This window comes from Spea bombifrons, chromosome 5 (genome assembly GCF_027358695.1).
Source record: "Spea bombifrons isolate aSpeBom1 chromosome 5, aSpeBom1.2.pri, whole genome shotgun sequence".
Lineage (NCBI taxonomy): Eukaryota > Metazoa > Chordata > Amphibia > Anura > Pelobatidae > Spea > Spea bombifrons.
The window spans coordinates 2,847,494-2,857,350 of record NC_071091.1 but is presented as its reverse complement, the minus strand read 5'-3'; the positions used below and the strand labels follow the sequence as shown (position 1 = coordinate 2,857,350).

Genomic DNA, 9,857 nt, shown 5'->3' with positions numbered 1-9,857 from the left:
ACATTCCCTAACACTGAGTATTTTGTTTTTTAATGCCTGACATATGACATCATATGACATCACGTCCTGTCTCTGGGTACAAGGAGTGGAATGTGCCAGGGATGGGGTAAAAATGACTTAAAAGGCAGTATCAGCTAAGCCGAGTAAACATAACCTACGGAACATTTCATATCATTGTACGCCGCCGCGGAGTATGACAGTGCCATACAAATCAATAAACAATGCCGATAAAATTAAAAACTCAAACTGATCAAATTCCATTTCAAATTCATCAAGAAAATGTAACGGACGGCGCTGCGGAGACCGAGGAGGCTTCGCTACACTTTATACGCTGTATTTACAGTATTGTAACAATCTGTACGTTGATACTTTGTTCCTACACGGAAATTACTTCTCTGCTTCGTGGCGCAGTAGCGAGCGGTTAAGAGCCTAACCAGCCTTTGACCTCTGAGCGCTATGAGGCGACAATTCTTTTGGTTATAAAACCGGCTTTATTGGCCATTCTTTCTGTAGAACGCTAAGGCAGGTGACGCTGCGAGACCAATAAAGCAGAGGATTCGTCTTCATATTTATTCCTTTCAACTTTTTGTTGGAACAGAACCGAGATAAGTGGGGGGCCGCAGGGGGGCTCTGCCACCTGCCCCCGACGCCGCTCCCTGTTACCCCTGAGCCCCTCGCTACTGGCGGCTTTTCTAGATAATAAAAAGGTAACGAATCCTACAAAATATCAGCGATTACCCCAAAGAATTCTCGACGGCCCCGGGTTGGACAAGTTTTTTTTAAGCTGCTACCTCACCACGAGACCCTCGCAGACCCCCGACCACAATCATATTTTAAAAAAACAAGGCCCTAGAGAAAAATCTGGGGAAAAAATATAAAAAAATACTCTTGTTGTGGATGCTGAGCGTTGGTGAAGTTAAAATGAGTCTATTTTGATCATGTGACCGTTAGCCGAGGGGGGGTGAATCGGGGAGGAACGGAGAAGCCCCCAGGAGTGTGAGAGGCGGAAGACGTCTCTGAGGTAAAGATGAGCGGCGGCCGCGAGGTTTCTTCCCGCCGGGCGGTTAATGAGCGGTTCAGCTGGCGGCGGCGGTCATGAGAGGAATGCTTGGGGAGGGTGAGAGGAGCGCGGCGGCCGAAGCCGAGGAGAGTCACGAGTCCTTCGATGTGCGAGATTTCTTAATTTCCTGTTCGGGGAAAAAATAATTCATGGCGGGGGTGAAAAGCACGAAATTCATTTCTAAAACATTTTACAGCTTTTAGGATTATGGATTAAAACAACCTTTTAACCCATCGGGAGACAGAAGGGGGAGGAATACCCGCTGTATCAGCCTCTACCGCTTCTGTTGGGAGGCTGTTCCACTTATCTACCACCCTTTCAGTAAAACTTCCTTCCATCCCATCTCAGTCTCTGACTCTCTAGTGTTAGATTCTGGTCTCCTGTTATAACTTTTCTCCTCCTTTGAAATAAATTCCCTCCCGTCCTTTATCACTATGGATTTAAATGTCTCTCTCCTCTCTCTCGCTTTCCCATCCCTGCCTCTAGATGTCCGACCGCACCATTCATTGGGGAGGAAAAACACGTTAAACTTACATCAGCCAGGAGCTCCTTGAGGTCCGCGTACGCCCGATCTAAATCATCGTTGATAATAACCGCGTCGAAGAGTCCGGGTTCCTTACCTTGGAAACAAAAAGACATCACATGGAAGCCGCGACACGAAGCACCCTGCGCGGAACGCAATTAACGGCCGCCCGGCCGGATAAAAAAAAGGGCAGCCGGCACCGCAGAATTACGACATCCAGGAAGGGGTTAATACAGACCATGGAGACCACGTTACGCTGCGCGCTGGGGGGCTGCGGCTTCTCCTTAAGGAAAGTATTATGAAATAGAGGAACATGCGCATTCAGTGTGTTTTCTCCTACGGCGCGGCTGCCCCCCACACTGACATTAAACTATCCCGGGGGCATTAACCCCCGCGCGTTACCCGGCCGGGGGTCACTCACTGATCTCCATGTCTTCTCTCGCTGCCTTCAGTCTCTTCTGCAGACTCTCCTCGGACTCCGTCTTCCGGTCTCTCAGCCGCTTCTCCTGCGATATAAAGAGAGACGCCATTAATCCTCTAGATTGCAAGCTTGCGAATCGAGCCCCCGTTCCCCAACGTATAGGGGAATCTTAATAGTCACCAACAGTCCTGTATTTTATCTCCCAGTCCCCCCGTACTTACTAAAATCTCCACGGACGGCGGCTGGACGGTGACGTAGATGGGGTTGAGGTCGGTCTTCTTGATGCTTTTCACGCCCTGCATGTCGATATCCAGGATACAGATCTGATTCCGCGCCTGGACGTCCCGCACCGCGGATTTACTGCGGGAAAAGAGGGCGCCGCTCGTTACCCCGTTTTACATCAACATTTATTCCACAGTTTTAGTGTTATTGGTTCTGGGAGTTTTTCATTGAAAAGTCCCCCCCCCCCTCAGAAGCCAAGGGCCGGTGGCAGCCTGTGGCAGAACCAGCATATCTGATTAAAACCCCTATTAAAAGCAGCACGGCTAAAAATAGACAATGATAAAAAATAAAAAAATTTTAAGAACCAATTTTTTTAGGTCGCTCAGAATAAAGAAGGGAAAAGGGGGAAATAATCCAATAATGTCATTATTTAACGAATATATTTTTTCTTATTTCTTGGAATTCTTCACGGATATTCGGAAGATTTTGGGTGATATTACTTTAGAAAACATGACGTTTCACGCCACAAACGGGCACTTTAATTCTCTTTTACAAATAATCCGTAAAAACAGAGAGGAAGAGGAAAAAAAATTTATTTAATTTATTATATAGTTATATATTTTAATAAACTGATTGTAGGTTTCAATAGATTTAGAAATGTATATATTTTAATGGATGTATTGTTATTATGTTAATAGATTTACACATAATTATAGATTTAAAAATATAAAATATGAAAATAAAATAATAAAAATAATAAAATAAATAATACTATTAATTAAAATTAATTAGAAAATTAAACACGGAGGTTCCTACTAATTACAAATAGATTCTCCGCTCACAAGAACTTCCCGACCCTTAACCCTCGGTCTGCCTCAACCGAGTAATCTGATTACGAAGCAAAGATTTAAGGAATCAGCAAGATATTTTTACTGAGGAACTCGCTATAAAAAGAAATCCGTCAAAGAGATGATGCAGGAGCTTTTAGTGCGAGTTGTTATGGCGACTGCACCATAAAGTGGACGCCTAAAGCATAAAGCACCTCGTCACGCAGGGCTCTGCTTCCCTGATCATCCAGCCGGAGGAAAGATTCTGCTCCTGCCAACCAGCTAATCACCCCGGGGCAATTACCGGGCTCTGCTCCCCGGGGTATTAGGTGGAAAGTCTCCAGGTGCCCAAAGCTACGGAATCAAATCCGTGTCGGTTCTCGTCCAGACGCCAGCTCGAGGGCCACAGGTGACCAGGACGTGGAAATCCAGAGTAACGGGGTCCCCGGGGACCCCATCGCCGGCCAGGAGCGATCCCCAGACCACAACTTTTAATTAGAGCTATAAACAAACTGAGCCCTGAGCAAAATATGAAGCAGTTACCATGGAAATGTTCCATACATTCCGCAATTTACAACTCAGACCGTCTCTAAACCTGCCCCCCCCCAAGAACCCCAAACCTGCATGAACAAAACCCACTGACCTCCAATAAGCCAGATCTCTTTTTTTTTGGCTCCGTTCCACCCGGACCCTCTGATCTCAGAAAACATCCTAAAGCGCACCTCTAATCCCCTCGATCGCCCCGCGCATGAAACCAGCTTATTACCCCGATCCGCTTCCTGATAACTTCCAGCTCCTCGGACCCCTCATACGACTCAAACACTCCCCCCAAACTATAGAAACCGCCATTCTCTAAAGGGGGTCCTAAAATTATTATTAATGTTATTTTATTTTATTTAATAGGGGAAAAAATAAAAATACCTTCCTAAATATAAAAAATATTTTTTTTCAAATAAAATTAAACATTTCCTGGTGGTTTATAGCACATAAGAGATTTTTTTGGTCTTTTCCTGCAAACTTAATACCTATATTAATGCAATGTCCACCCTGATTATATATATATATTATACACACAGAAATAAATGTATCTTCATGAATTATTTGGGGGAAAACCTGGGGTATTTTACCTGGTCCCGTACATATTCCCCGAGAACTGCGCATGCTCCAGGAATTCCCCGTTATCAATGCCTTCCTGCATCTCCCCCCGTGTCACAAAGTGATAATCTGCCAAAAGAAAACATTTCCAATAATTACTCTGCATAAAACCCGAAGAATTAAGGTTCATTTCACCCGAAACACAGGAAATGATAATAAATTATTATTATTATCACTAATTTATTAAACAAACACATATTAGCAGATCTCCTATTTTATTATTTGTTTCTTTCACATAATTTTTTTCCCTAGTTTCTATATCAACAGCCAATCAGCGCCTGCTTCTCTGTCACACGGCGATTAAGCGTTCCCGACACAAATTAGGAAGGGGTTGAATTTTGAGTAAAGGAGTTTTGGGGAAGATTTAGTGATTAGAAATTATTCTTTTTTGAGGAGTCATTAATTAAACACCCCCCCCCCAAAATAAAAACCGGCAGCGTCAGCAGGGCGGCAGCGTTTAGCGTTCTCAGCGCACGTTACCTTTTCCGTTCGTCTCCCCCGGTCTGGGCTGTCTGGTGGTGTCTGAAAAAAAAAATCAAAACCTAATTAAATATTACATGAAAATAATACGAAATCTTTTAACAAAACGCTCCAAGTTGGCGGTTATAAGAAATCAGAAAAAAAAAATTCTAAATTGGAGCAAATAGACCCAAAAATGTTTCAGGCAACGAATTTCGCTTCCTGCCTGTTGATCGGCAGTTCTCCTTCTCCATGAATCCGTCTGCTTTATTCATACTTTTGCAAAAGGGCGGGGCCATGAGTGACTGCCCCTCCCTCATTCTAGAAATGGGGGGGGCAGGAGGCTCCGCCCTTTCGCAGAAGCGCTCCGGGAGGTGAAGTTAACGGACTGGAGAGCGACGAAGAAAGAGGAACAAGAAGAGGATCTGCGGGAAAGGAGACGAGGACAGCGGAGGAGGTGGAGAGACATCGAGAGCGAACGAGACGGGGGGAGGGGGAGCAACAAAATGCAAATATCACGCTCGTAGGAATCAGTAAAATTAGCATTTGTGTGAATCTAATAATTACCAAGATAAGAGAATCTTTGCATCAAATAAACATTTTTTTTCAAATTATAAAATACACTAAAAACCAGTCCCCCGTCAGTAAACGTTCCCGCCGGTAATTATATAAATAGCGACTAGAATAACTATTATTAAAAAAATAATAATTGATACATTTAAGAAATAAACACATTCTTGGAATAATTACTGATGGTTAAACGTCATCGAGCTCAGATACGGAACTTCGTTATTACATGGAAATAATTAGTGCATTTTTTATTTTATTTATTTTATTATTATTTTTTTTTTTATTTACAGATTCTCAGTTAATTTGTTTCTAGCAAAAATAATGTTATATAGATATATATAAATAATAATAATAAAAATAACTTAAAGTTAAGACAGATTCTATTTTTGAGTAAAACCCGTGATTTTGGGGCAATCGCTTCTCTTTTCCGGGTTCCTTCAGGAAAGGGGGTAAAAAGTGATTCCGGAGATACTCACGGGAGACGGAGAATCCAAAGACCCCTTCGTACTCTCTGAGCAGCATCTTCAGCAGGGTACTCTTTCCGGCCCCTGAGGGCCCGCTCAGCACAACTGGCCTCGGTCCTGACATCACTGAGAAACGAGACGCGAGTTATACGATCGCCGCGAGACGTCGGCACAGAAAGCGGCTCTCTGAGGTCGTAGAGCTCAAGGTCATTTATAAATTAACATCAAAGTTATTATTAGTTTTTTTTTTTATTAAACCAATCATGCATAAGCATGTCTAATGTTGAGCCAGACCATAAAAGTCATGCAGAGTGAAAAAAATATATAAATACATTTCATTCTTTCGTTTAAAAACTTAAAAATGGGGGGGGGGGTTTGTTGTTTTTTTTTAGGTTCACCAGCTCGATGAAATTCAGATTATTAAACAAAAAATCAACGCCCTTAAAAGGAAAGAAAAAAAAAAAAGTTTTTTTTTTTGAACGATTAAATGAACATTTCCAAAGGTTTGCGAATAATTAAGAAACAGATGATATCTGAACTGAAGCCATTACAGTCAGTATCCGCCCTGCCTGACCACAAAGGGTTAAGAGCAGCAGCCAACGGGTGCAGAGCCACGCAGACGGATCTATTCCTGACACGCCAGGCGGCAGAACAGGTTTTTCTGTAATAATCCGGAAGATCTTTACCAAACTCTGATATTCTCACAAAATACTTTTTATAAATACACCGAGTGTTATTGAGGGTGGTAGATAAGGGGAATGGTATCCCAGCAGAAGTGGTAGAGGGTAATACAGTGAGGGGATTTAAACATGCATGGGGTAGGGATACGGCTCCCGAAGACGAGAACGAGAGCAGATGGGCAGTCTGTGTGTATCCGACGCATCCATCGCGGCGACAAGGGGCCGGCAGGGGCCGTAGAGACACGGGGTGCATTGGAGGAGGGCTGCTTCCAGAATGCTTCCCCCTGCTGTCTTTTCACCCTTCCTGCCCCAGAGGGTGAGACTTCTGACGGCTACACTGGGAGCGGAGGGGTGAGAGACGGGGCAACGAGGCACCTACCGCAGTCCTTTGGCTCCGCTCGGCAGCGAGGGGCTGGTGTGAGGCGGAGAGGAGGGAGCCGGGGATTTATGGTGAGCCGCACGGCAGGGGTGGGAGCCGCATTCCACGCAGACACTCCCTGCCACACACATCACCGGCAGGCAGGGCTACCGGCACACCGAGGGTTAACGAGTCCGCCCATTCCTCCCGCCCTAACGACTCTAACCCTAATCAGGAGCCGTATGTCTATCACGTTTAATCCCCTCACTGTATTACCCTCTACCACCTCTGCTGGGAGGCCATTCTAATTATCTGGCACTCAAAGCATTAAGCGTCTGTGGCCCTCGATACGGATGAATATTTCATTGGGGTTTGGATTCTGATGATCTGATTGGATGGGAAGGTTCCGAGCTGCAGTTCCACTCAGACACCGCACTGTTTAAGAGCGATACAAACTTTTTGGGGGGTTTAAAAATACAGCCAATCAGCGTTGGCTTTCGAGTCACATGACTATTAAATGTCTCGGAAACTTTATGAATGAAGCATTTGACGAAAGAACGACGAGGGGTTTTCCGACGCTGCGTTTCATTCTGAAAGGGTTAAATTCAGCAGAGTAGGTGGGACGGCAGCTTTAACGCGCGACGCCGGGGGTCCGGAGACCAGGAATCAGCCGCAGGGCGCCACGTCCGAGCGTTTGAGGGTCACCGCGAAGCCTTAATCCGCGCACTAAAAATAACCCCCAAAGCCGATTAAACGGCAGAAAAACCGCGGCGATTATTTATTTGGATTAAAGGCGGTTTTTAAAAGGTCCTTTTTAACCCCTCGCTCACTTCCTGCAGCACACGGCGGGTAATAAAAGCACCAAGAAGATCAAACCTTAATCAGTCGTTGGTCTCGCCTTAGATTCAGGAGCCGTATGTCTATCCCATGCATGTTTAATCCCCTCACTGTATTACCCTCTACCACTTCTGCCGGGAGGCTGCTCCACTTATCTACCACCCTCTCAGTAAAGTAAAACTTCCCTCTGTTCCGTCTCAGCCTCCGACGCTCCAGTGTGAGATGATTTGGAGAGACGCACAGGTAAGCAGCCCGGCCCCTGCGATTATTTTTGCCCGTTTTTTTTTTTATTTCAGCATTTTGCTGATAATGCTGTTTTCGGCCGGCGATTTATCGCTGCATCACTAATACATACTGCAGGGGACAAACACGCGAAAAACACGCACTACACGAGGAATACACGCGTGTGCCCTGGAAAACAATAGGCGTTGTGGCCGCGTCACACTAATCTCAGCCGGCCAGCATTACTTTCCATGTACCGTATTGTCCGGATTATAGGAGCACTCTTATGGTTTGGTGCCACTTTAATGTAAAAAATTAGTAGAAGGTTAAACGGTATTTTCTCTTTTACGCTCCCACTCACACTCACTCACACTCACTCACTCAACCTTCCCCACCGACCGCTTCTGTTTCCCCGTCTCCTTTCCCGCAGCTTCGCTCCCTGCTATCAGCTCCAATAACCAGGCCTCCCGGAGTGCTTCCTCAAAAAGGCAGAGCCTCTGCACCCACCCTCTCCCCCAATTGGAGGAACGAGGACAGGAGAGAATGAGTGTGAGAGAGAGAATGAGTGTGAGAGAGAGAATGAGTGTGAGAGAGAGAGAATGAGTGCGAGAGAGAGAGAATGAGTGCGAGAGAGAGAATGAGTGCGAGAGAGAGAATGAGTGCGAGAGAGAGAATGAGTGCGAGAGAGAGAATGAGTGCGAGAGAGAGAATGAGTGTGAGAGAGAGAATGAGTGTGAGAGAGAGAATGAGTGTGAAACAACTGCATTTCCAGGAGTCCTGAGACAGCGCAGGAGAGATCGTTCCGCCGCTCACCATCCTGAATATCTAAACCCCGATTAGAGGTCACGCCCCTTATTTAAAGAGAGCCCTGGGCTGGAGAACTTACAATCTTTTGGCAAACTTACATAAACACAGACTAAAACCTTAATCAGTCGTTGGTCTCGTCTTAGATTCAGGAGCCGTATGTCTATCCCATGCATGTTTAATACCCTCACTGTATTACCCTCTACCACCTCTGCTGGGAGGCTGTTCCATTTACTAAAGCACCACAGCAGTAACCGTACTCGGCTGTGGCTCTGCACGTTACGGGTGGTTTCAGAGCAGTGAAAAACGAGGATTTCTGAAAATTAAATGAAGGAAATGATTCTAATCGATGACATGTGACACGTGGCATGTGACATGCGTGTCGCCTGATCTACTAATTGAGTTACCATCGTGCGGCCCCAAATTACTGACCCCGGGGGCTTTTATCACAGTTTTGGATATTTTTGTATGTATATTTCCTTTATGTTCGGACAAAAAAAAAATATAAAAGTGATGAAACTTGTTACATGTGATGCAATCGCCATGACAACCAGGGGAACAAAACTGAAAAATACTCATTAAAACAAAACAAAAAAAAAAAACCCAGAACACGTCGATTACAAGAAACCCCTCAGGGGCAGAAACCCCCCCACCATACATACCCCTCAGCATAGATCCCCCTCAGGGGCAGATACCCCCCCCAGCATAGATACCCCTCAGGGGCAGATACCCCCCCCAGCATAGATACCCCTCAAGGGCAGATACCCCCCCCAGCATAGATACCCCTCAGGGGCAGATACCCCCCCCCAGCATAGATACCCCTCGGGTCAGATAGCCATCCCCAGCATAGACACCCCACATAAGCACACACCCCACATAAGCAGATACCCGTCCCCAGCATTGACAGCCTCACGGGCAGATACCCCTTGGAGTTGTGCTTCATCATATAAATAACCCCCTACACTAAATGCTGGCCAAGCACACCAGGCACGTATATCATGATGTGCAGATACCCCCCTGCCTGCAGTGTACACCCCGTGCAGCGGTATTCTAACCTGCAGCCGCCAGCCGGGAGAGGAGCCTTCCACAGACGATCATATACACCGCTCGCGCACACGTCCCGCCGCTCACTGCCGGTACCACGTGAGCGGGGCGGGGACCGAACCTAGATCATGGGCAAGGGGCGGGGACCGAACCTAGATCATGGGCAAGGGGCGGGGACCGAACCTAGATCATGGGCAAGGGGCGGGGACCG

General features: G+C 46.0%; 1 protein-coding gene across 3 annotated transcripts; it reads right to left on the bottom strand.

Moving 5' to 3' along the window:
* Positions 1-974: 974 nt before the first annotated feature.
* Positions 975-9,755, bottom strand: GUK1 (guanylate kinase 1). Of its 3 annotated transcripts, none has more exons than XM_053467426.1 (8): positions 9,658-9,755; positions 5,714-5,827; positions 4,689-4,730; positions 4,181-4,277; positions 2,226-2,364; positions 2,005-2,089; positions 1,595-1,680; positions 975-1,187 (listed from the first exon to the last, which is right to left on the bottom strand). In XM_053467426.1, the coding sequence occupies exons 1-8, from the start codon at positions 9,698-9,700 to the stop codon at positions 1,152-1,154; spliced, it is 642 nt and encodes a 213-aa protein (XP_053323401.1). In that variant the 5' UTR covers positions 9,701-9,755; the 3' UTR covers positions 975-1,151. The 3 variants fall into 3 exon arrangements, with proteins under 3 accessions (XP_053323401.1, XP_053323399.1, XP_053323400.1); XM_053467424.1 differs by lacking the exon at positions 975-1,187 and adding an exon at positions 1,353-1,417 and having other exon boundaries at positions 1,561-1,680; XM_053467425.1 differs by lacking the exons at positions 975-1,187; positions 9,658-9,755 and adding exons at positions 1,353-1,417; positions 6,761-6,918 and having other exon boundaries at positions 1,561-1,680.
* Between the last annotated feature and the right edge of the window lie 102 nt (positions 9,756-9,857).